Genomic DNA, 25,473 nt, shown 5'->3' on the forward strand with positions numbered 1-25,473 from the left:
CGGCCCCCTGAGTCTGCACCGGCTCTTGGAACGAGCACCCCACCCAAACTCAACACCTCCACCCAACACCAAGGGCAATTTTGGACATTAAGGGCAATTTATCATGGCCAATCCACCTACCCTGCACATCTTTGGACTGTGGGAGGAAACCCACGCAGACACGGGGAGGACGTGCAGACTCCGCACAGACAGTGACCCAAGCCGGAATTAAACCTGGGACCCTGGAGCTGTGAAGCAATTGTGCTATCCACAATGCTACCGTGCTGCCCTTAAGAACAAATAAATCTACACTATATCATTTTACCGTAATCCATGTACCTATCCAATAGCTGCTTGAAGGTCCCTAATGTTTCCGACTCAACTACTTCCACAGGCAGTGCATTCCATGCCCCCACTACTCTCTGGGTAAAGAACCTACCTCTGATATCCCTCCTATATCTTCCACCTTTCACCTTAAATTTATGTCCTCTTGTAATGGTTTGTTCCACCCGGGGAAAAAGTCTCTGACTGTCTACTCTATCTATTCCCCTGATCATCTTCTAAACCTCGATCAAGTCGCCCCTCATCCTTCTCCGTTCTAATGAGAAAAGGCCGAGCACCCTCAACCTTTCCTCATAAGACCTACTCTCCATTCCAGGTGACATCCTGGTAAATCTTCATAGCACCTTTTCCAAAGCTTCCACATCCTTCCTAAAATGAGGCGACCAGAACTGTACACAGTACGCCAAATGTGGCCTTACCAAAGTTTTGTACAGCTGCATCATCACCTCACGGCTCTTAAATTCAATCCCTCTGTTAATGAACGCGAGCACACCATAGGCCTTCTTCACAGCTCTATCCACTTGAGTGGCAACTTTCAAAGATGTATGAATGTAGACCCCAAGATCTCTCTGCTCCTCCACATTGCCAAGAACTCTACCGTTAACCCTGTATTCCGCATTCATATTTGTCCTTCCAAAATGGACAACCTCACACTTTTCAGGGTTAAACTCCATCTGCCACTTCTCAGCCCAGCTCTGCATCCTATCTATGTCTCTTTGCAGCCGACAACAGCCCTCCTCACTATCCACAACTCCACCAATCTTCGTATCGTCTGCAAATTTACTGACCCACCCTTCAACTCCCTCATCCAAGTCATTAATGAAAATCACAAACAGCAGAGGACCCAGAACTGATCCCTGCGGTACGCCACTGGTAACTGGGATCCAGGCTGAATATTTGCCATCCACCACCACTCTCTGACTTCTATCGGTTAGCCAGTTCGTTATCCAACTGGCCAAATTTCCCACTATCCCATGCCTCCTTACTTTCTGCAGAAGCCTACCATGGCGAAACTTATCAAATTCCTGACTAAAATCCATGTACACTACACCCACTGCTTTACCTTCATCCACATGCTTGGTCACCTCCTCAAAGAATTCAATAAGATTTGTAAGGCAAGACCTACCCCTCACAAATCCGTGCTGACTATCCCTAATCAAGCAGAGTCTTTCCAGATGCTCAGAAATCCTATCCTTCAGTACCCTTTCCATTACTTTGCCTACCACCGAAGTAAGACTAATTGGCCTGTAATTCCCAGGGTTATCCCTAGTCCCTTTTTTGAACAGGGGCACGACATTCGCCACTCTCCAATCCACTGGTACCACCCCTGTTGACAGTGAGGACGAAAAGATCATTGCCAACGGCTCTGCAATTTCATCTCTTGCTTCCCATAGAATCCTTGGATGTATCCCGTCAGGCCCGGGGGACTTGTCTATCCTCAAGTTTTTCAAAATGCCCAACATATCTTCCTTCCTAACACGTATTTCCTCGAGCTTACCAGTCTGTTTCACACTGTACTCTCCAACAATATTGCCCCTCTCATTTGTAAATACAGAAGAAAAGTACTCGTTCAAGACCTCTCTTATCTCTTCAGGCTCAATACACAATCTCCCGCTACTGTCCTTGATCGGACCTACCCTCGCTCAAGTCATTCTCATATTTCTCACATATGTGTAAAAGGCCTTGGGGTTTTTCTTGATCCTACCCGCCAAAGATTGTTCATGCCCTCTCTTAGCTCTCCTAATCCCTTTCTTCAGTTCCCTCCTGGCTATCTTGTATCCCTCCAATGCCCTGTCTGAACCTTGTTTCCTCAGCCTTACATAAGTCACCTTTTTCCTCTTAACAAGACATTCAACCTCTCTTGTCAACCATGGTTCCCTCACTCGACCATCTCTTCCCTGCCTGACAGGGACATACATATCAAGGACACGTAGTACCTGTTCCTTGAACAAGTTCCACATTTCACTTGTGTCCTTCCCTGACAGCCTATGTTCTCAACTTATGCACTTCAATTCTTGTCTGACAACATTGTATTTACCCTTCCCCCAACCCCAATTGTAAACCTTGCCCTGTTGCACGCACCTATCCCTCTCCATTACTAAAGTGAAAGTCACAGAATTGTGGTCACTATCTCCAAAATGCTCCCCCACTAACAAATCTATCACTTGCCCTGGTTCATTACCAAGTACTAAATCCAATATTGCCCCCCCTCTGGTCGGACAATCTACATACTGTGTTAGAAAAGCTTCCTGGACACACTGCACAAACACCACCCCATCCAAACTATTTGATCTAAAGAGTTTCCACTCAATATTTGGGAAGTTAAAGTCACCCATGACTACTACCCTGTGACTTCTGCACCTTTCCAAAATCTGTTTCCCAATCTGTTCCTCCACATCTCTGCTACTATTGGGGGGCCTATAGAAAACTCCTAACAAGGTGACTGCTCCTTTCCTATTTCTGACTTCAACCCATACTACCTCATTAGGGTGATACTCCTCGAACTGCCTTTCTGCAGCTGTTATACTATCTCTAATTAACAATGCCACCCCCACACCTCTTTTACCCCCCTCCCTAATCTTATTGAAACATCTATAACCAGGGACCTCCAACAACCATTTCTGCCCCTCTTCTATTCAAGTTTCCGTGATGGCCACCACATCGTAGTCCCAAGTACCGATCCATGCCTTAGGTTCACCCACCTTATTCCTGATGCTTCTTGCGTTGAAGTATACACACTTCAACCCATCTCCGTGCCTGCAAGTACTCTCCTTTGTCAGTGTTCCCTTCCCCACTGCCTCATTACACGCTTTGGCGTCCTGAATATCGGCTACCTTATTTGCTGGACTACAAATCCGGTTCCCATTCCCCTGCCAAATTAGTTTAAACCCTCCCGAAGAGTACTAGAAAACCTCCCTCCCAGGATATTGGTGCCCCTCTGGTTCAGATGCAACCCGTCCTGCTTGTACAGGTCCCACCTTCCAGCCTAACTCCCTAAACTTGTTTATTACCTCCACACCCCTTTTCCTACCTATGTCGTTGGTACCAATGTGCACCACGACTTCTGTCTGCTCCCCCTCCCCCTTAAGGATCCTGAAGACACGATCCGAGACATCCCTGATCCTGGCACCCGGGAGGCAACATACCTTCCGGGAGTCTCGCTCGCGACCACAGAATCTCCTATCTATTCCCCTAACCATTGAATCTCCTACAACTATTGCTTTTCTATTCTCCCCCCTTCCCTTCTGAGCCCCAGAGCCAGACTCAGTGCCAGAGACCTGGCCTTCCCCCGGTAGGTCATCCCCCCCCAACAGCATCCAAAACGGTTTGAAGGGGAATGGCCACGAGGGATCCCTGCACTGTCTGCCTGTTTGTTTTTTTCCCCCTGACGGTAACCCAGCTATTCTTGTCCTGTACCTTGGGTGTGGTTACCTCCCTGTAACTCTTCTCAATCACCCCCTCTGCCTCCCGGATGATCCGAAGTTCATCCATCTTCAGCTCCAGTTCCCTAACTCGGTCTTTGAGGAGCTGAAGTTGGGTGCACTTCCCGCAGGTATAGTCAGCGGGGACACCGGTGGTATCCCTCACCACCCACATCCTACAGGAGGAGCATGCAACTGGCCTAGCCTCCATCCCCTCTTACCTGACATAATATAGCTGCCCTGTGGACTAACTAGGTCTCCGCCCTCCGACTCTGCTCCCAGTCAGCTACACTTTCTGTAAACTCCTGGCTCTCTTCTCACTCTTTGCGGAAATGTCGGAAACAAAATGAAAGGAGCACCTTACTCCCTCCTCACCTAACTCCCTCGGTCACCAAACTCTTACGATAGCACTCAAAATGCACCAAATTCAGCACTCAGTGCTGGTTAATGGGGTGTACCGCGAGGGAGCAGCGCCTTACCATATTGGGGTGGATGCAGCTCTCAGTGCTCCCGGATTCCAGAAGGCAGGATATCTCATGCCCGTCGACCTTCACCTTTGTCGACGCGAGGTTGGGCGGTCAGGACTGGTCGATCGTGACGGAGTCGATACATATAACATAGAACATAGAAAATACAGCACAGAACAGGCCCTTCAGCCCACGATGTTGTGCCGAAACTTTGTCCTAGATTAATCATAGATTATCATTGAATTTACAGTGCAGAAGGAGGCCATTCGGCCCTTTGAGTCTGCACCGGCTCTTGGAAAGAGCACCCTACCCAAACTCAACACCTCCACCCAACACCAAGGGCAATTTGGACATTACGGGCAATTTATCATTGGCCAATTCACCTAACCCGCACATCTTTGGACTGTGGGAGGAAACCGGAGCATCCGGAGGAAACCCACGCAGACACGGGGAGGACGTGCAGACTCCGCACAGACAGTGACCCAAGCCGGAATGGAACCTGGGACCCTGGAGCTGTGAAGCAATTGTGCTATCCACAATGCTACCATGCTGCCCTTGAGAACAAATAAATCTACACTATATCATTTTACCGTAATCCATGTACCTATCCAATAGCTGCTTGAAGGTCCCTAATGTTGCCGACTCAACTACTTCCACAGGCAGTGCATTCCATGCCCCCACTACTCTCTGGGTAAAGAACCTACCTCTGATATCCCTCCTATATCTTCCACCTTTCACCTTAAATTTATGTCCCGTTGTAATGGTTTGTTCCACCCGTGGAAAAAGTCTCTGACTGTCTACTCTATCTATTCCCCTGATCATCTTATAAACCTCGATCAAGTCGCCCCTCATCCTTCTCCGTTCTAATGAGAAAAGGCCTAGCACCCTCAACCTTTCCTCGTAAGACCTACTCTCCATTCCAGGCAACATCCTGGTAAATCTTCTTTGCACCTTTCCAAAGCTTCCACATCCTTCCTAAAATGAGGCGACCAGAACTGTACACAGTACGCCAAATGTGGCCTTACCAAAGTTTTGTACAGCTGCATCATCACCTCACGGCTCTTAAATTCAATCCCTCTGTTAATGAACGCGAGCACACCATAGGCCTTCTTCACAGCTCTATCCACTTGAGTGGCAACTTTCAAAGATGTATGAACATAGACCCCAAGATCTCTCTGCTCCTCCACATTGCCAAGAACTCTACCGTTAACCCTGTATTCCGCATTCATATTTGTCCTTCCAAAATGGACAACCTCACACTTTTCAGGGTTAAACTCCATCTGCCACTTCTCAGCCCAGCTCTGCATCCTATCTATGTCTCTTTGCAGCCGACAACAGCCCTCCTTACTATCCACAACTCCACCAATCTTCGTATCGTCTGCAAATTTACTGACCCACCCTTCAACTCCCTCATCCAAGTCATTAATGAAAATCACAAACAGCAGAGGACCCAGAACTGATCCCTGCGGTACGCCACTGGTAACTGGGATCCAGGCTGAATATTTGCCATCCACCACCACTCTCTGACTTCTATCGGTTAGCCAGTTCGTTATCCAACTGGCCAAATTTCCCACTATCGCATGCCTCCTTACTTTCTGCAGAAGCCTACCATGGCGAAACTTATCAAATGCCTTACTAAAATCCATGTACACTACATCCACTGCTTTACCTTCATCCACATGCTTGGTCACCTCCTCAAAGAATTCAATAAGATTTGTAAGGCAAGACCTACCCCTCACAAATCCGTGCTGACTATCCCTAATCAAGCAGTGTCTTTCCAGATGCTCAGAAATCCTATCCTTCAGTACCCTTTCCATTACTTTGCCTACAACCGAAGTAAGACTAACTGGCCTGTAATTCCCAGGGTTATCCCTCGTCCCTTTTTTGAACAGGGGCACGACATTCGCCACTCTCCAATCCCCTGGTACCACCCCTGTTGACAGTGAGGACGAAAAGATCATTGCCAACGGCTCTGCAATTTCATCTCTTGCTTCCCATAGAATCCTTGGATATATCCCGTCAGGCCCGGGGGACTTGTCTATCCTCAAGTTTTTCAAAATGCCCAACACGTCTTCCTTCCTAACAAGTATTTCCTCGAGCTTACCAATCTGTTTCACACTGTCCTCTCCAACAATATCGCCCCTCTCATTTGTAAATACAGAAGAAAAGTACTCGTTCAAGACCTCTCCTATCTCTTCAGACTCAATACACAATCTTCCGCTACTGTCCTTGATCGGACCTACCCTCGCTCTAGTCATTCTCATATTTCTCACATATGTGTAAAAGGCCTTGGGGTTTTCCGTGATCCTACCCGCCAAAGATTGTTCATGCCCTCTCTTAGCTCTCCTCATCCCTTTCTTCAGTTCCCTCCTGGCTATCTTGTATCCCTCCAATGCCCTGTCTGAACCTTGTTTCCTCAGCCTTACATAAGTCACCTTTTTCCTCTTAACAAGACATTCAACCTCTCTTGTCAACCATGGTTCCCTCACTCGACCATCTCTTCCCTGCCTGACAGGGACATACATATCAAGGACACGTAGCACCTGTTCCTTGAACAAGTTCCACATTTCACTTGTGTCCTTCCCTGCCAGCCTATGTTCCCAACTTATGCGCTTCAATTCTTGTCTGACAACATCGTATTTCCCTTCCCCCAATTGTAAACCTTGCCCTGTTGCACGTACCTATCCCTCTCCATTACTAAAGTGAAAGTCACAGAATTGTGGTCACTATCTCCAAAATGCTCCCCCACTAACAAATCTATCACTTGCCCTGGCTCATTACCCAGTACTAAATCCAATTTAGTACTGGGTAATAAGATACGCGGCTGTATGGCGGCGGTTGCAGGCGATGAGCGGCCTGATTACTGCCTGTACCATGTGGTAGTGAGCACAGAAATAGGTGGGCTGGGAAGATGGGTGCACTGCTGGAGAGGTGGTGCAGGAAGGAGGTCTTTAGATTCCTGGGGGATTCGGACAGGTTCTGGGGGATATGGGGACCTGTACAGATCGAATGGGTTTCACATAAACAAGGGTGGAACTGATATTGTGGTGGGAAGGTTTGCTCCTGCTATTGAGGAGGGTTTAAACAAACTTGTTGTGTTGGGGGGCAGCATGGTATGGTGTTCGGCGTGATGGTTTCAGCATTCATTGGAGCTCTGCACTGACTTGCAGGAGGAGTAAAGCCAAAACAATCGTGAGCGATCTGCCCACTGGTGATGGGATCCCAAACCTGGCAATCCTCACCAGCCATGAGCTAGGAACCTTGGAGTTTGAGGCTGAGCGAGGAGGGAGGTCATCAGGTTACAGAGAGTCTGGTGTCTCGGAGGAAGGGAAGAGCCCATTGGGAGAAATCGTGATAGATTGAGGCTGAAAGCGATGAATCAGCGTTTCGTCCATCAGAACAATCTCATTTATACGTCGGTCACTGAGACACCTCAATGCATCTGAAAACAATTGCGATGGGCAGAAAGTGCTGAGAATTTAATTTGTCTGAGATGAGTCATGTATCTTACCCTTTGTTTTCAGCCATAGAACGAGACAATTCCGACAGTGCAGAAGGAGGCCATTTATAATAATAAAAATCTTTATTGTCACAAGTAGGCTTACATTAACACTGCCATGAAGTTACTGTGAAAAGCCCCTAGTTGCCACACTCCATCGCCTGTTCGGGTACACAGAGGGAGAATTCAGAATGGCCAAATTACCTAACAAGCAAGTCTTTCGGGACTTTGTGGGAGGAAACTGGAGCACCCGGAGGAAACCCACGCAGACACAGGGAGAATGTGCAGACTCCACACAGACAGTGACCCAAGCCGGGAATCGAACCTGGGGCGGAGATTTAAAAAGCGTGGGAGCTGCGAGTCATGTGAAAGTGTACAAACTCAGCAACAGCATGATGGGAAAAATGGTCAACTTATGTAACCAGGTGTAAGAAAGCTGTGTCAGCTAAGTGCCAAGATCAGACCCTGACAAACTAGACAAAGCTACGAATCCACATAATCGTATCATACAAGGCCAGAAGAGGGAAAATAGTGCCTGACCTTATTAAAACCTGATAACAAAGCCACGATCTAGGAATGTCCTAATAACACAACCTCCTCATGACCGAGGTCCATCTGCGTCAAGGCATCATGAGGGCAGAGGTGAAAAACAAAATAGGACCACGTCTTAAATCCTCTAAAGACAAAATACTGCAAATAAGCCGAGTCAAGGTCTTTCCATGACAACATGTTTGATCAGAAGTTATGACTGTATTGACATTTTTGAACAAGGTCTGGTTTTGTAAAATGATACAGCTTTTGTATAAATATTGAATGTTTTCTCCATGTCTTTGCGAGCTTGAGAAAGAATGAGCAGGTTTACCTTAACAGCTCTCTCTCTCTCTAACCTGTAGCCATCTGCATGCAGACTTTGGTCAATAAAGACAAAGTTATTTATTTCGAAACAGAGTTGTAAAGTTGTTTTCTTCACAGTCTAGAAGTAGGAAAAATTTTAAAAGACGACAGTCGGAGCGGAGATTTATAAAGCGCGGGAGCTGCGAGTCGGAGCGGAGATTTAAAAAGATCGCGGGCTAGTTTCGGGAGCCGTTCGGAGGAGGAGGAGCAGTCTCTGTCAGGGAGAGAACCTGAGAACATCTAAGACCCTCAGAAGGTAAGAAGGTAAGTAAATGATTTTTACTCATTTTTACTTTTATTACCTTTTCAAATTGTGTGTGTGGGGGGTGGGGGAGGGGGGGGAACTGAAGTGACATCACAGAAAAGCTGTGACCTGAGTGGCTGGTTGGGAATCTACACTAAATTAAAAAAATTATGCATTGGTAACTAATTAAACATAATTACTTAATTATAATTTAGAGGGTTATCTAAGCCAGAGATCAGAGAGTACTATATTTAGCTTTCACATTTATAGTAGAAATCTAGTGCGAGGAAACAGATAGTTAACAGTAACTTTAAAAACTTTTTTTTTAACTTTTAATTTTAATTTACTAATTCATTGACGCAATGTCAGTTAGAGGGGTGCAGTGCTCTGACTGTGAGATGTGGCAGGTCCGGGAGGCTTCCAGCATCCCGGATGGCTTCATCTGCAGAAAGTACACCCAACTGGAGCTCCTCACAGACCGCATGGTTCGGTTGGAGCAGCAATTGGATGCACTTAGGAGCATGCAGGTGGCGGAAAGCATCATAATGTGGTCACACCCAAGGTGCAGGCAGAGAAATGGGGGACCACCAGAAAGGGCAGGCAGTCAGTGCAGGAATCCCCTGTGGTTGTCCCCCTCTCGAACAGGTATACCCCTTTGGATACTGTCGGGGGTGATAGCCTATCAGGGGAAAACAGCAGCAGTCAGAGCAGTGGCACCACGGCTGGCTCTGATGTTCAGAAGGGAGGGTCAAAGCGCAGAAGAGCAATAGTAATAGGGGACTCTATAGTCAGGGGCACAGATGAGCGCTTCTGTGGATGTGAAAGATACTCCAGGATGGTATGTTGCCTCCCTGGTGCCAGAGTCCAGGATGTCTCCGAACGGGTAGAGGGCATCCTGAAGGGGGAGGGCAAACAGGCAGAGGTCATTGTACATATTGGTACTAACGACATAGGCAGGAAGGGGCATGAGGTCCTGCAGCAGGAGTTCAGGGAGCTAGGCAGAAAGTTAAAAGATAGGACCTCTAGGGTTGTAATCTCGGGATTAGTCCCTGTGCCACGTGCCAGTGAGGCTAGAAATAGGCAGATAGAGCAGCTAAACACGTGACTAAACAGCTGGTGTAGGAGGGAGGATTTCCGTTATCTGGACCACTGGGAGCTCTTCCGGGGCAGGTGTGACCTATATAAAAAGGACGGGTTGCATCTAAACTGGAGAGGCATAAATATCCTGGCCGCGAGGTTTGCTAGTGTCACACGGGAGGGTTTAAACTAATATGGCAGGAGGGTAGGCACGGGAGCAATAGGTCAGAAGGTATTGAGGAAGAACTAGGGAATAGGGACAGTGTGGCTCTGAGGCAGAGCAGACAGGGAGAAGTTGCTGAACACAGCGGGTCTGGTGGCCTGAAGTGCATATGTTTTAATGCAAGATGTATTACGGGTAAGGCAGATGAACTTAGAGCTTGGATTAGTACTTGGAACTATGATGTTGTTGCCATTACAGAGACCTGGTTGAGGGAAGGGCAGGATTGGTAGCTGAACGTTCCAGGATTTAGATGTTTCAGGCGGGATAGAGGGGGATGTAAAAGGGGTGGCGGAGTTGCACTACTGGTTAGGGAGAATATCACAGCTATACTATGGGAGGACACCTCAGAGGGCAGTGAGGCTATATGGGTAGAGATCAGGAATAAGAAGGGTGCAGTCACAATGATGGGGGTTTACTACAGGCCTCCCAACAGCCAGCGGGAAATAGAGGAGCAGATAGGTAGACAGATTTTGGAAAAGAGTAAAAACAACAGGGTTGTGGTGATGGGAGACTTGAACTTCCCCAATATTGACTGGGACTCACGTAGTGCCAGGGGCTTCGACGGGGCAGAGTTTGTAAGGAGCATCCAGGAGGGCTTCTTAAAACTATATGTAGACAGTCCAACTAGGGAAGGGGTGGTACTGGACCTGGTATTGGGGAATGAGCCCGGCCAGGCGGTAGAAGTTTCAGTAGGGGAGCATTTCGGGAACAGTGACCGCAATTCAGTAAGTTTTAAAGTGCTGGTGGACAAGGATAAGTGTGCTCCACGGATGAATGTGCTAAATTGGGGGAAGGCTAATTATGACAATATTAGGCGGGAACTGAAGTACCTAGATTGGGGGGGCGGATGTTTGAGGGCAAATCAACATCTGACATGTGGGAGGCTTTCAAGTGTCAGTTGAAAGGAATTCAGGACCGGCATGTTCCTGTGAGGAAGAAGGATAAATACGGCAATTTTCGGGAACCTTGGTAACGAGAGATATTGTAGGCCTCGTCAAAAAGAAAAAGGAGGCATTTGTTAGGGCTAAAAGGCTGGGAACAGACGAAGCCTGTGTGTAATATAAGGAAAGTAGGAAGGAACTTAAGCAAGGAGTCAGGAGGGCTAGAAGGGGTCACAAAAAGTCATTGGCAAATAAGGTTAAGGAAAATCCCAAGGCTTTTTACACGTACATAAAAAGCAAGAGGGTAGCCAGGGAAAGGGTTGGCCCACTGATGGATAGGCAAGGGAATGTATGTGTGGAGCCAGAGGAAATGGGAAAGATACTAAATGAATACTTTGCATCAGTATTCACCAAAGAGAAGGAAGTGGTAGATGTTGAGTCTGAAGAAGGGTGTGTAGATAGCCTGGGTCATATTGAGATCCAAAAAAACGAGGTGTTGGGTGTCTTAAAAAATATTAAGGTAGATAAGTCCCCAGGGCCTGATGGGATCTACCCCAGAATACTGAAGGAGGCTGGAGAGGAAATTGCTGGGGCCTTGACAGAAATCTTTGGATCCTCACTGTCTTCAGGTGATGTCCCGGAGGACTGGAGAATAGCCAATGTTGTTCCTCTGTTTAAGAAGGGTAGCAAGGATAATCCAGGGAACTACAGGCCGGTGAACCTTACTTTAGTGGTCGGGAAATTACTGGAGAGAATTCTTCGAGACAGGATCTACTCCCATTTGGAAGCAAATGGACGTATTAGTGAGAGGCAGCATGGTTTTGTGAAGGGGAGGTCGTGTCTCACTAACTTGATAGAGTTTTTCGAGGAGGTCACTAAGATGATTGATGCAGGTAGGGCAGTGGATGTTGTCTCTATGGACTTCAGTAAGGCCTTTGACAAGGTCCCTCATGGTAGACTAGTACAAAAGGTGAAGTCACACGGGATCAGGGGTGAGCTAGCAAGGTGGATACAAAACTGGCTAGGTCATAGAAGGCAGAGAGTAGCAATGGAAGGATGCTTTTTTAATTGGGGGGCTGTGACCAGTGGTGTTCCACAGGGATCAGTGCTGGGACGTTTGCTGTTTGTAGTATATGTAAATGATTTGGAGGGAAATGTAACTGGTCTGATTAGTAAGTTTGCAGACGACACAAAGGTTGGTGGAATTGCGGATAGCGATGAGGACTGTCAGAGGATACAGCAGGATTTAGATTGTTTGAAGACTTGGGTGGAGAGATGGCAGATGGAGTTTAATCCGGACAAATGTGAGGTCATGCATTTTGGAAGGTCTAATGCAGGTAGGGAATATACAGTGAATGGTAGAACCCTCAAGAGTATTGAAAGTCAGAGAGATCTAGGAGTACAGGTCCACAGGTCACTGAAAGGGGCAACACAGGTGGAGAAGGTAGTCAAGAAGGCATACGGCATGCTTGCCTTCATTGGCCGGGGCATTGAGTATAAGAAGTGGCAAGTCATGTTGCAGCTGTATAGAACCTTAGTTAGGCCACACTTGGAGTATAGTGTTCAATTCTGGTCGCCACACTACCAGAAGGATGTGGAGGCTTTAGAGAGGGTGCCGAAGAGATTTACCAGAATGTTGCCTGGTGTGGGGGGCATTAGCTATGAGGAGCAGTTGAATAAACTCGGTTTGTTCTCACTGGAACGATGGAGGTTGAGAGGCGACCTGATTGAGGTCTACAAAATTATGAGGGGCAGAGACAGAGTGGATAGTCAGAGGCTTTTCCCCAGGGTAGAGGGGTCAATTACTAGGGGGCATAGGTTTAAGGTGAGAGGGGCAAGGTTTAGAGTAGATGTACGAGGCAAGTTTTTTACACAGAGGGTAGTGGGTGCCTGGAACACGCTACCGGAGGAGGTGGTGCAAGCAGGGACTATAGTGACATTTAAGGGGCACCTTGACAAATACATGAATAGGATGGGAATAGAGTGATACGGACCCAGGAAGTGTAGAAGATTGTAGTTTAGTCGGGGCAGCAGGGTCGGCACGGGCTTGGAGGGCCGAAGTGCCTGTTCCTGTGCTGTACATTTCTTTGTTCATTGTTTGTTCTTTGACCCTGGTGCTGTGAAGCAACAGTGCTAACCACTGTGCTACTGTGCCGCCGTCCATTTGGCCCATCGGGTTCGCACCAACCCTCTGAAAGAGCACCCTACCCAAGCCCACCACCCCGCCCTATCCCAACGCACCTCATTTCCTCTGAAATCCAGAGCAGAATTCAAGAAATGAAACTAAAAGCAACACACAGGCAGGGCTGGAAAACAAAACCTAAAAACAGCCCCAGCCCCTCCCATGAGTGAAATCGCAGTCTGTCCAGCTGTTAACCCCTTAATCACAGCTTTAACAGACAGTCCGGGTACCTGAACCCAAATTCTTTTCATAACATTACGGCAACAGACACATAATATAACATACATATAAAAATTCCTACATTTGTCACAATAGACGCTTTTACAGTCGTTTCTATGTGTTTTACATTCATATTCTGTTCTCCCTTTCTTTATCAGTTTCTTGCCCTTCATTTGCTGTATTCTAAAAATCTCCCAATTCTCAGGTTTACTACTATTTCTGGCAACTTTACAAGCATTTTCTTTTTACCTTATACAACCCTTGACTTCCTTTGTTAGCCACGGTTGACTGACTTTTTGGGGCTTTTTGTGCCCTGAAGGAATTTATAGGTGCTGTATGCTACGTAATAGTTCTTTGAAGATGATCCTGTGCAGTCATATCTTTTGACGTATTTTCCCAATCCAACTCAGCCAACTTGTCCCCATGCCTTCATAATTTCCTAGTCGTCCATTCAGATACAGCCGCTAGTTCCACAATGGCCGCTAATGCCCGGGAGTGGCCAGAAACGGGATTAGTGCTGACGGTTCTCAGTTTGAGGTCTTCTCCACCCCCTCCCCACCAGTGATATAATCGGGTTCATGCCCAAATTTCCCTAAATTGTAATATTTTCATTTTGAAAACCAGTAATGATTTGTGTTGGCCTAAAGTCACGCCGCCAGGGAGGGTTGGGAGGATACGTCGTGGGCAGACGATACCGGGTGTCATTTTGAGAACCAGTCATGATGGCCATGCTGGGTGCAGAGTGAGGTATACCCTCGGTTGGTGCAGGACATGGTTGGGAACTGCCCTGTGGCAGTATCAACCTGGCAGTGCGAGGGTGGCAGTGCCAAGGGTGGGTACACAGGGGAGCTCCATCGGTGTGTCCCCCTTCTGTGTGGGGTGTTGGGGGAGGCGATGCTTGTTTGGGGAGGGGTGTGCCTGCATTGAGGAGGATGGGGCCGTCCCTGTGTAGGGGGGGATAGGGCGGTGCCAGTGACGGGGGTGGGGGGGGGGGGGGCGGGGGGGGGTCTGGGTCGCCGAATTTGAACGTTAAACTTTGCAGGTTACACTGGAAGTCCAGTCCCAGGAGTGTGGCAGCGCAGATATAGGGGAGGACATAGAGTCGGAAGTTATTGAACTCCACGCCCTGGACCGTGAGCTTGGCTATGCAGTACCCCCGGATCTCCACAGAGTGGGACCCAGAGGCCAGGGAGATCTTTTGTTTAATCGAGTGTACAGCGAGGGAGCAGTGTCTTACCGTATTGGGATGGATGAAGCTCTCCGTGCTCCCAGAGTCGATCAAGCAGGATGTCTTGTACCCGTTGATGAGTACCAACGTCGTAGCGGTTGAAAGTGTTCAGGGCCGAGACTGGCCCAGTGTCACTGAGGCAAGTTGTGACAGAAGCTGAGAGATCCCGTCGGGCTATACACGGCCACCCGAGTCGGGGTCCTGAGACGTCATCCAAGATGGCTGCCCCCATGAATCGCACATGGCAGGCTGGGAGATCTCATCAGGCGATACATGGCCAGCCGAGTCGGAGTCCTGAGACGTCATCCAAGATGGCTGCCCCCATGAATCGCACATGGCCTGTGAGGAGAGGAATGGCAGCGGGCCCGATTCGCCTGTGGAGACAGCGGCGGCCGACTGGGCCTGGCATACTGCCACAAGGTGCCCCTTCTTCCCGCAGCCCTTGCAGATTGCGGATCGGGCCGGGAGAGCGTTGCCGGGGGTGTTTGTTTTGCTCACAAAAATAGCATCGGGCCCCCCCCCTGGGGGTTTCCTGGCTGCCGCACTGCACAAGCTTGTAGGGAATTTAGGGGTGCTTTGTAATCGGCTGCGGGTTGGGTCCACCCTGTCCATGCGGGTACCGTGCGTTTGGGTACGTAGGCCTGGGCGTTGCGGGAGGCTACATGTAGGGAGTGCGCAAGTTTCCGTGCCTCTTTAAGCCCGAATGTGTCGTTTTCCAGCTTTCGCTGGCGGATTTTAGAGGACAGTGATGCACAATCAATTACGCTCGAGTCAAGGTGAGTCATAACTAATCGGCTTTAATCAGCTAGAACTGTACCCAGCAGCTTCGATACAGAAAGTGAAGGCTGCTGGGACGGCATGGGTTCTTATACTCCGCCTCTCAGGGCGGAGCTATGTACATTAGCCAATGGTAGACTGCTAGGTCTAGCCAATGGTAATCCACCTCTCAGGTACTGCAATACCTGGTATTACCACATTCACCCCCTGTTAAAAAAGAACCCAGCGGGTTGATGACCAGCGTTAATGTCGCCTTTCGCATGTTAGGACCAGGTATGGAGGTACCGTGATGTCGAGGGTAACAGAAAAGTGTTTATGGTGCAGCAATCAGTCGATCGGGTGGCCTGGTCGTCCTTCTGGAGCGTCTGGGCTTCGGCGATGATCCTGGTGGGGGCCCCGGCAGTTGCGACTCCGGGAACGTGGTGTCTTCCTCCCAGGCAGCTTCGTCACCCCTAGGCAGCGCTGTTGGGGCGAAAAGTGGGCAGGGGCGCCTGTAGGGGGCGTCGTTGCCTGTTCGGCGCTGGGTAGGGGCGGCGGCAGTACTGACCCTCCGGTCAGGTGCTGCGGGGAGGGTGGGGGTGGGGGCAATGGTGCGGGTGCGCGTGGGGCTCTGTCTTGAGACCGTGTCTTGGCGGCCGTCGGGGAACGCTACGTAGGCGTACTGGGGGTTGGCATGCAGCAGGTGGACCCTCTTGACCAGCGGGTCCGACTTATGCGCCCTCACATGTTTCCGCAGCAGGACGGGTCCAGGTGTCGCTAGCCAAGTTGGGAGCGAGGTCCCGGAGGAGAACTTCCTGGGGAAAACAAGGAGACGTTCGTGAGGTGTCTGGTTTGTGGTAGTACAGAGCAGCGACCGGATGGAGTGAAAGGCCACCGGGAGGACTTCTTTCCAGCGGGAGACTGGGAGATTCCTGGACTGTAGGGCCAGCAGGACGGTCTTCCAGACCGTTCCGTTCTCCCTTTCTACCTGCTCGTTTCCCCGGGGGTTGTAACTGGTCGTCCTGCTAGAGGCGATGCCTTTGCTGAGCAGGAATTGACGCAGTTCGTCGCTCATAAAGAAGGACCCCCTATCACTGTGAATGTATGCGGGAAAACCGAACAGTGTAAAGATACCCTGGAGTGCCTTGATGACGGTGGTTGTGGTCATGTCCGGGCAGGAGATGGCGAATGGGAACCGGGAGTACTCGTCAATCATGATCAGGAAGAACGTGTTGAGGTCGGTGGAGGGGAGGGGGCCTTTGAAATCCATGCTGAGGCATTCAAAGGGACGGGAAGCCTTTATCAGATGCGCTCTCTCTGGCCGGAAGAAGTGCGGTTTGCACTCTGCGCAGATTTGGCAGTCCCTGGTGACTGTCCTGACCTCCTCGATGGAGTAGGGAAGGTTGCGGGTCTTGATGAAATGAAAGAAACGAGTGACCCCCGGGTGGCAGAGGTCCTCGTGGAGGGCTCGGAGGCGGTCCACTTGTGCAGTGGCACAAGTGCCGTGGGACAGGGCATCAGGAGGCTCGTTCAGCTTCCCGGGACGGTGCAAGATCTCGTAATTGTAGATGGAGAGTTCTATCCTCCACCGCAAGATCTTGTCGTTCTTAATCTTGCCCCGCTGCGCATTATCGAACATGAAGGCAACCGCCTGTTGGTCCGTGAGGAGAGTGAATCTCCTGCCGGCCAGGTAATGCCTCCAGTGTCGCACAGCTTCTATTATGGCCTGGGCCTCATTTTTGACCGAGGAGTGGCGAATTTCGGAAGCATGGAGAGTGCGGAAGAAGAAAGCCACGGGCCTGCCCGCTTGGTTGAGGGTGGCGGCCAGAGCGACGTCTGATGCATTGCTCTCGACCTGGAAGGGGAACGTCTCATCGCCCGCGTGCATCGCGGACTTGGTGATGTTGGCCTAGATATGGTTGAAGGCCTGGTGAGCCTCGGCCGTCAGTGGGAAACCGGTGGAGTGGATGAGTGGGTGGGCCTTGTCTGCATAGTTAGGGACCCACTGGGCGTAGCACGAAAAGAACCCCAGGCATCGTTTGAGGGCCTTGGGGCAGTGGGGAAGGGGGAGATCCATGAGGAGGTGCATGCGATTGGGGTCGGGCCCTAGAACTCCGTTCTGAACCACATAGCCGAAGGTGGCTAATCGGTTTGTGCTGAACACACACTTTTCCTTGTTGTAGGTTAGGTTGAGGAGTTTGGCGGTGTGGAGAAATTTGGAAAGGTTAGTCGTGCCCCTGCTGGTCGTGGCCGCAGATGGTGACGTTATCCAGGTATGGGAAAGTGGCCCGCAGTCCGTACCTGTCAACCATTCGGTCCATCTCCCGTTGGAAGACCAAGACCCCGTTAATGACGCCGAAGGGAACCCTAAGGAAATGGTAAAGGCGGCCGTCCGCTTCAAACGCGGTGTACGGGCGGTCCGCCTTGTGAATGGGGAGCTGGTGGTAGGCAGATTTCAGGTCCGCTGTCGAGAAGACCCGGTACTGTGCAATCTGATTGACCATATCCGATATGCGTGGGAGGGGGTACGCGTCGAGCTGCACGTATCGATTGATGGTCTGACTGTAGTCAACGACCATCCTGTTTTTCTCCCCGGTTTTCACCACTACCACTTGGGCTCTCCAGGGGCTGTTGCTGGCCTCGGTGATACCTTCCCGCAGCAGCCGCTGGACCTCAGACCTGATGAAGGTCCTGTCCTGGGCCCTGTACCGTCTGCTCCTGGTGGCGACGGGTTTGCAATCCGGGGTGAGGTTTGCAAACACAGAAGGCGGGTCGACTTTAAGGGTCATGAGGGATGGTAGGGGCCCGCCAAATTTCAGGGTTAGGCTCTGGAAGTTGCACTGGAAGTCCAGGCCGAGCAGCAAGGCAGTGCAGAGGTTGGGGAGGATGTAGAGCTGGAAGCCGCTGAACTCTACGCCCTGGATGGTGAGGGTGGCGATGCAGTACCCCCGGATCGCCACGGTGTGGGATCCGGAGGCCAGGGAGATTCTTTGGTTAATGGGGGTGTCCGCGAGGGAGCAGCGCCTTACCGTATTGGGGTGGATGAAGCTCTCAGTGCTCCCTGAGTCCAGAAGGCAGGATATCTCATGCCCGTCGACCTTCACCTTTGTCGACGAGAGGTTGGGCGGTCAGGACTGGTAGATCATGACGGAGGCGATACGCGGCTGGTCGGCGGCGGTTGCAGGCGATGAGCGGCCTGATTACTGCCTGTACCATGTGGTAGTGAGCACAGAAATAGGTGGGCAGGGAAGATGGGTGCACAGCTGGAGAGGTAGTGCAGGAAGGACGTCTTTAGATTCCTGGGGGATTCGGACAGGTTCTGGGGGATATGGGACCTGTACAGATCGAATGGGTTTCACATAAACAAGGGTGGAACTGATATTGTGGTGGGAAGGTTTGCTCTGCTTTTGGGGAGGGTTTAAACAAACTTGACATGGGCTGGGAAGAAGCAACGGGGGAAGTTTGATCAGTATTTTTGTGACTGGAAGGCTGTTTCAGGTGAGGGCTCAGTACCAGATCCTCTTGATTTTTGTGGTATATCTCAATGGTCCGGACTGAAATGTAGAGGCATGGCAGTCACAGGCTGCTGATTAAACTTTGGCTGCGGAAAGGCTATTGCAGCACCCCATAGTAAGCGGGAGGTGATATCCGGTGGCCAGCCCTCGCTTCCCTGATGACTGCCTCCAAACCCTGGTGGAGGCAGTAAAAGAAAATAGGGGCATCTTGATGCCAAGATATGGAAGGAGGAGGTCACCCCACCTCACCAAGAAGGCCTGCACCAAGATGGCAGTGGATGCCACCTGCCATGATCTTGTCTGGAGAAGCTGGATACAGTGCCAGGAAAGGTTCAGTGGCCTTCTGTGTTTGGCATGGGTGGGCATTGGGTGGGCATTGAGCTGGATGGGGCATTGAGGGTGGCCAACCATGTTATGAGCAAGTGCGTGAATCTCATGTCGGCTCGGATCACACAGTTGCCGATGGCTTTCAAGTCTTGAGAGAGGTTCAGGTGTCTAGGGGTGGTAACGTTCTCAACCCTCTCGGGGGTTGTGTTGGGGGGCAGCATGGTATGGTGTTCGGCGTGATGGTTTCAGCATTCATTGGAGCTCTGCACTGACTTGCAGGAGGAGTAAAGCCAAAACAATCGTGAGCGATCTGCCCACTGGTGATGGGATCCCAAACCTGGCAATCCTCACCAGCCATGAGCTAGGAACCTTGGAGTTTGAGGCTGAGCGAGGAGGGAGGTCATCAGGTTACAGAGAGTCTGGTGTCTCGGAGGAAGGGAAGAGCCCATTGGGAGAAATCGTGATAGATTGAGGCTGAAAGCGATGAATCAGCGTTTCGTCCATCAGAACAATCTCATTTATACGTCGGTCACTGAGACACCTCAATGCATCTGAAAACAATTGCGATGGGCAGAAAGTGCTGAGAATTTAATTTGTCTGAGATGAGTCATGTATCTTACCCTTTGTTTTCAGCCATAGAACGAGACAATTCCGACAGTGCAGAAGGAGGCCATTTATAATAATAAAAATCTTTATTGTCACAAGTAGGCTTACATTAACACTGCCATGAAGTTACTGTGGAAAGCCCCTAGTTGCCACACTCCATCACCTGTTCGGGTACACAGAGGGAGAATTCAGAATGGCCAAATTACCTAACAAGCATGTCTTTCAGGACTTTGTGGGAGGAAACTGGAGTTCCCGGAGGAAACCCACGCAGACACAGGGAGAATGTGCAGACTCCACACAGACAGTGACCCAAGCCGGGAATCGAACCTGGGACCCTGGTGCTGTGAGGCAACACTGCTAACCACTGTGCTACCGTGCCGCTGTCCATTTGGCCCATCGGGTTCGCACCAACCCTCTGAAAGAGCACCCTACCCAAGCCCACTACCCCGCCCTATCCCAACGCACCTCATTTCCTCTGAAATCCAGAGCAGAATTCAAGAAATGAAACTAAAAGCAACACACAGGCAGGGCTGGAAAACAAAACCTAAAAACAGCCCCAGCCCCTCCCATGAGTGAAATCGCAGTCTGTCCAGCTGTTAACCCCTTAATCACAGCTTTAACAGACAGTCCGGGTACCTGAACCCAAATTCTTTTCATAACATTACGGCAACAGACACATAATACAACATACATATAAAAATTCCTATATTTGTCACAATAGACGCTTTTACAGTCGTTTCTATGTGTTTTACATTCATATTCTGTTCTCCCTTTCTTTATCAGTTTCTTGCCCTTCCTTTGCTTTATTCTAAAAATCTCCCAATCCTCAGGTTTACTACTATTTCTGGCAACTTTACAAGCATTTTCTTTTTACCTTATACAACCCTTGACTTCCTTTGTTCGCCACGGTTGACTGACTTTTTGGGGCTTTTTGTGCCCTGAAGGAATTTATAGGTGCTGTATGCTACGTAATAGTTCTTTGAAGATGATCCTGTGCAGTCATATCTTTTGACGTATTTTCCCACTCCAACTCAGCCAACTTGTCCCCATGCCTTCATAATTTCCTAGTCGTCCATTCAGATACAGCCGCAAGTTCCACAATGGCCGCTAATGCCCGGGTGTGGTCAGAAACGGGATTAGTGCTGACGGTTCTCAGTTTGAGGTCTTCTCCACCCCCTCCCCACCAGTGATATAATCGGGTTCATGCCCAAATTTCCCTAAATTATAATATTTTCATTTTGAAAACCAGTAATGATTTGTGTTGGCCTAAAGTCACGCCGCCAGGGAGGGTTGGGAGGATACGTCGTGGGCAGACGATACCGGGTGTCATTTTGAGAACCAGTCATGATGGCCATGCTGGGTGCAGAGTGAGGTATACCCTCGGTTGGTGCAGGACATGGTTGGGAACTGCCCTGTGGCAGTATCAACCTGGCAGTGCCAGGGTGGCAGAGCCAAGGGTGGGTACACTGGGGAGCTCCATCGGTGTGTCCCCCTTCTGTGTGGGGTGTTGGGGGAGGCGATGCTTGTTGGGGGATGGGTGTGCCTGCATTGAGCAGGATGGGGCCGTGCCTGTGTAGGGGGGGATAGAGCGGTGGCAGTGACGGGGGGGGTCTGGGGCCGCCGAATTTGAACGTTAAACTTTGCAGGTTACACTGGAAGTCCAGTCCCAGGAGTGTGGCAGCGCAGAGATAGGGGAGGACATAGAGTCGGAAGTTATTGAACTCCATGCCCTGGACCGTGAGGTTGGCTATGCAGAGATCTACCCCCGTACCTGTAGTACAGGGGCCTCACCGTAATACCCTCGTATGCAGTGCAGTATATTCAATATAATACAACAGTGGTGACTACCACAAGGATATAGGTTTACAGACAGGTGATTGGATACTCTATGGAATGGATTTATTTCCATGGAAATAGTACCTATGGAATGCGGTCCATCCAGATCTAAATTAGGTTGTGCAACCTGAGACAGACTGCAAATTCCATTACCTTGAAGGACAGGCAAATCATTTGTTCACATTTTCTGTTCACTCCAGCAAGCTGTGATCATCTTGAAGTAATGGCATTGAGAGCGGGGCCGATGTTCAAGAGCGACTCGGCTGAAAGGAGCAGGAGTCGAAAGAGAGAAAGAGACAGCGAAAGTGAAAATAATCAAGGAGAGGTGTCCACAGCGAGGAATCCGAGATTTAACCAGAGCGACAACAGCTGGCGGAAATGGGATTATGGAAGTTACAGGTGAGGATCATGGAACATCACACAGAGGGAGGTTCTCATTCACAGATCGATATTTAAAATGAACAATCTTTATGTTGAACTATATCAAGTAATTGGACTTAAGTTTATTTCTGGTAACTTTAGCAAATTGTCTAATTAATCGAGAGCGGTAGGCATGCCGGGCCCATGGAAAGTGCATCCTGGATCCTGTGTGAACTCCTAGACGTTAGAAGCACTCTGGACAAACAGATGTGGAGGAAGTGCAATCAGTTGGAGATGTTCGAGATCTAGGTTTCGGAGCTTGAGCAGCAGCTGGTGTCACTGTGGAGCTCTCATGAGGCTGAGAGCAAAATGGTTGGTGCGTTTCTCGATGTAGTCACCGCACAGCTTAAGTGTGTGCAGGCAAAGAAGGGGATGGGGGCGGAGGTAGGACAGGACTGATAGGGGTTTTGATATTAGGGAAGCAGACAAGCATTTCTGCAGCTGCAGGTATGAGTCCAGGATGTTATGTTGCCTTACTGGTGTCAGGGTTAAGAATAACATTCACCGTCAACAGAACTTTCTGAGAGAGCAGGGGGAAAAGTTGACAGTCGTCGTCCACACTGGTTCCAACGATAAAGAGAGGGATGAGGTCCTGCAGGTAGATTTTAGGGAGCTAGTAAAACAAAGTTTTAAAACACAGGATCTGAAAGGCAGCAATCTCCAGATCACTGCCTGTACTATGTGGTAGTGAGCACAGAAATAGGTGGGCAGGGAAGATGGGTGCACAGCTGGAGAGGTGGTGCAGGAAGGAGGTCTTTAGATTCCTGGGGGATTCGGACAGGTTCTGGGGGATATGGGACCTGTACAGATCGAATGGGTTTCACATAAACAAGGGTGGAACTGATATTGTGGTGGGAAGGTTTGCTCCTGCTTTTGGGGAGGGTTTAAACAAACTTGACATGGGCTGGGAAGAAGCAACGGGTGAAGTTTGATCAGTATTTTTGTGACTGGAAGGCTGTTTCAGGTGAGGGCTCAGTACCAGATCCTCTTGATTTTTGTGGTATATCTCAATGGTCCGGACTGAAATGTAGAGGCATGGCAGTCACAGGCTGCTGATTAAACTTTGGCTGCGGAAAGGCTATTGCAGCACCCCATAGTAAGCGGGAGGTGATATCCGGTGGCCAGCCCTCGCTTCCCTGATGACTGCCTCCAAACCCTGGTGGAGGCAGTAAAAGAAAATAGGGGCATCTTGATGCCAAGATATGGAAGGAGGAGGTCACCCCACCTCACCAAGAAGGCCTGCACCAAGATGGCAGTGGATGCCACCTGCCATGATCTTGTCTGGAGAAGCTGGATACAGTGCCAGGAAAGGTTCAGTGGCCTTCTGTGTTTGGCATGGGTGGGCATTGGGTGGGCATTGAGCTGGATGGGGCATTGAGGGTGGCCAACCATGTTATGAGCAAGTGCGTGAATCTCATGTCGGCTCGGATCACACAGTTGCCGATGGCTTTCAAGTCTTGAGAGAGGTTCAGGTGTCTAGGGGTGGTAACGTTCTCAACCCTCTCGGGGGTTGTGTTGGGGGGCAGCATGGTATGGTGTTCGGCGTGATGGTTTCAGCATTCATTGGAGCTCTGCACTGACTTGCAGGAGGAGTAAAGCCAAAACAATCGTGAGCGATCTGCCCACTGGTGATGGGATCCCAAACCTGGCAATCCTCACCAGCCATGAGCTAGTAACCTTGGAGTTTGAGGCTGAGCGAGGAGGGAGGTCATCAGGTTACAGAGAGTCTGGTGTCTCGGAGGAAGGGAAGAGCCCATTGGGAGAAATCGTGATAGATTGAGGCTGAAAGCGATGAATCAGCGTTTCGTCAATCAGAACAATCTCATTTATACGTCGGTCACTGAGACACCTCAATGCATCTGAAAACAATTGCGATGGGCAGAAAGTGCTGAGAATTTAATTTGTCTGAGATGAGTCATGTATCTTACCCTTTGTTTTCAGCCATAGAACGAGACAATTCCGACAGTGCAGAAGGAGGCCATTTATAATAATAAAAATCTTTATTGTCACAAGTAGGCTTACATTAACACTGCCATGAAGTTACTGTGAAAAGCCCCTAGTTGCCACACTCCATCGCCTGTTCGGGTACACAGAGGGAGAATTCAGAATGGCCAAATTACCTAACAAGCAAGTCTTTCGGGACTTTGTGGGAGGAAACTGGAGCACCCGGAGGAAACCCACGCAGACACAGGGAGAATGTGCAGACTCCACACAGACAGTGACCCAAGCCGGGAATCGAACCGGGGACCCTGGTGCTGTGAGGCAACAGTGCTAACCACTGTGCCACCGTGCCGCCGTCCATTTGGCCCATCGGGTCCGCACCAACCCTCTGAAAGAGCACCCTACCCAAGCCCACTACCCCGCCCTATCCCAACGCACCTCATTTCCTCTGAAATCCAGAGCAGAATTCAAGAAATGAAACAGGCAGGGCTGGAAAACAAAACCTAAAAACAGCTCCAGCCCCTCCCATGAGTGAAATCGCAGTCTGTCTAGCTGTTAACCCCTTAATCACAGCTTTAACAGACAGTCTGGATACCTGAACCCAAATTCTTTTCATAACATTACGGCAACAGACACATAATACAACATACATATAAAAATTCCTACATTTGTCACAATAGATGCTTTTGCAGTCATTTCTATGTGTTTTACATTCGCTTCTGTTCTCCCATTCTTTATCAGTTTCTTGCCCTTCATTTGCTGTATTCTAAAAATCTCCCAATCCTCAGGTTTACTACTATTTCTGGCAACTTTACAAGCATTTTCTTTTTACCTTATATAATCCTTGACTTCCTTTGTCAGCCACGGTTGACTGATTTTTTGGGGCTTTTTGTGCCCTGAAGGAATTTATAGGTGCTGTATGCTACGTAATAGTTCTTTGAAGATGATCCTGTTGAGTCATATCTTTTGACATATTTTCCCAATCCAACTCAGCCAACTTGTCCCCATACCTTCATAATTTCCTTTATTCAATTTTAATGCTTTGGGCGCGAACTAGTCGTCCATTCAGATACAGCCGCAAGTTCCACAACGGCCGCTAATGCCCGGGAGTGGCCAGAAACGTGATTAGTGCTGACGGTCCTCAGTTTGAGGTCTTCTCCACCCCGTCCCCACCAGTGATATAATCGGGTTCATGCCCAAATTTCCCTAAATTATAATATTTTCATTTTGAAAACCAGTAATGATTTGTGTTGGCCTAAAGTCACGCCGCCAGGGAGGGTTGGGAGGATACGTCGTGGGCAGACGATACCGGGTGTCATTTTGAGAACCAGTCATGATGGCCATGCTGGGTGCAGAGTGAGGTATACCCTCGGTGGGTGCAGGACATGGTTGGGAACTGCCCTGTGGCAGTATCA

General features: G+C 49.6%; 1 protein-coding gene across 8 annotated transcripts in view; it reads left to right on the plus strand.

The window, feature by feature from the left end:
• The window catches only part of cmtr2 (cap methyltransferase 2), a 100,864-nt gene that overhangs the window by 52,745 nt on the left and 22,646 nt on the right, over positions 1-25,473 (plus strand). For 3 of the 8 annotated variants that reach the window (XM_072518639.1, XM_072518638.1, XM_072518641.1), the window contains 2 exons: positions 8,682-8,867; positions 21,898-22,096. In XM_072518639.1, the coding sequence (XP_072374740.1) occupies positions 21,921-22,096 (176 nt within the window). In that variant the 5' untranslated portion in view covers positions 8,682-8,867; positions 21,898-21,920. The remainder of the gene's footprint in view (positions 1-8,681; positions 8,868-21,897; positions 22,097-25,473) is intronic. The other 5 variants (XM_072518644.1, XM_072518643.1, XM_072518645.1 and 2 more) reach the window with 3 other exon arrangements.

This window comes from Scyliorhinus torazame, chromosome 10 (genome assembly GCF_047496885.1).
Source record: "Scyliorhinus torazame isolate Kashiwa2021f chromosome 10, sScyTor2.1, whole genome shotgun sequence".
Taxonomy (NCBI): Eukaryota; Metazoa; Chordata; class Chondrichthyes; order Carcharhiniformes; family Scyliorhinidae; genus Scyliorhinus; species Scyliorhinus torazame.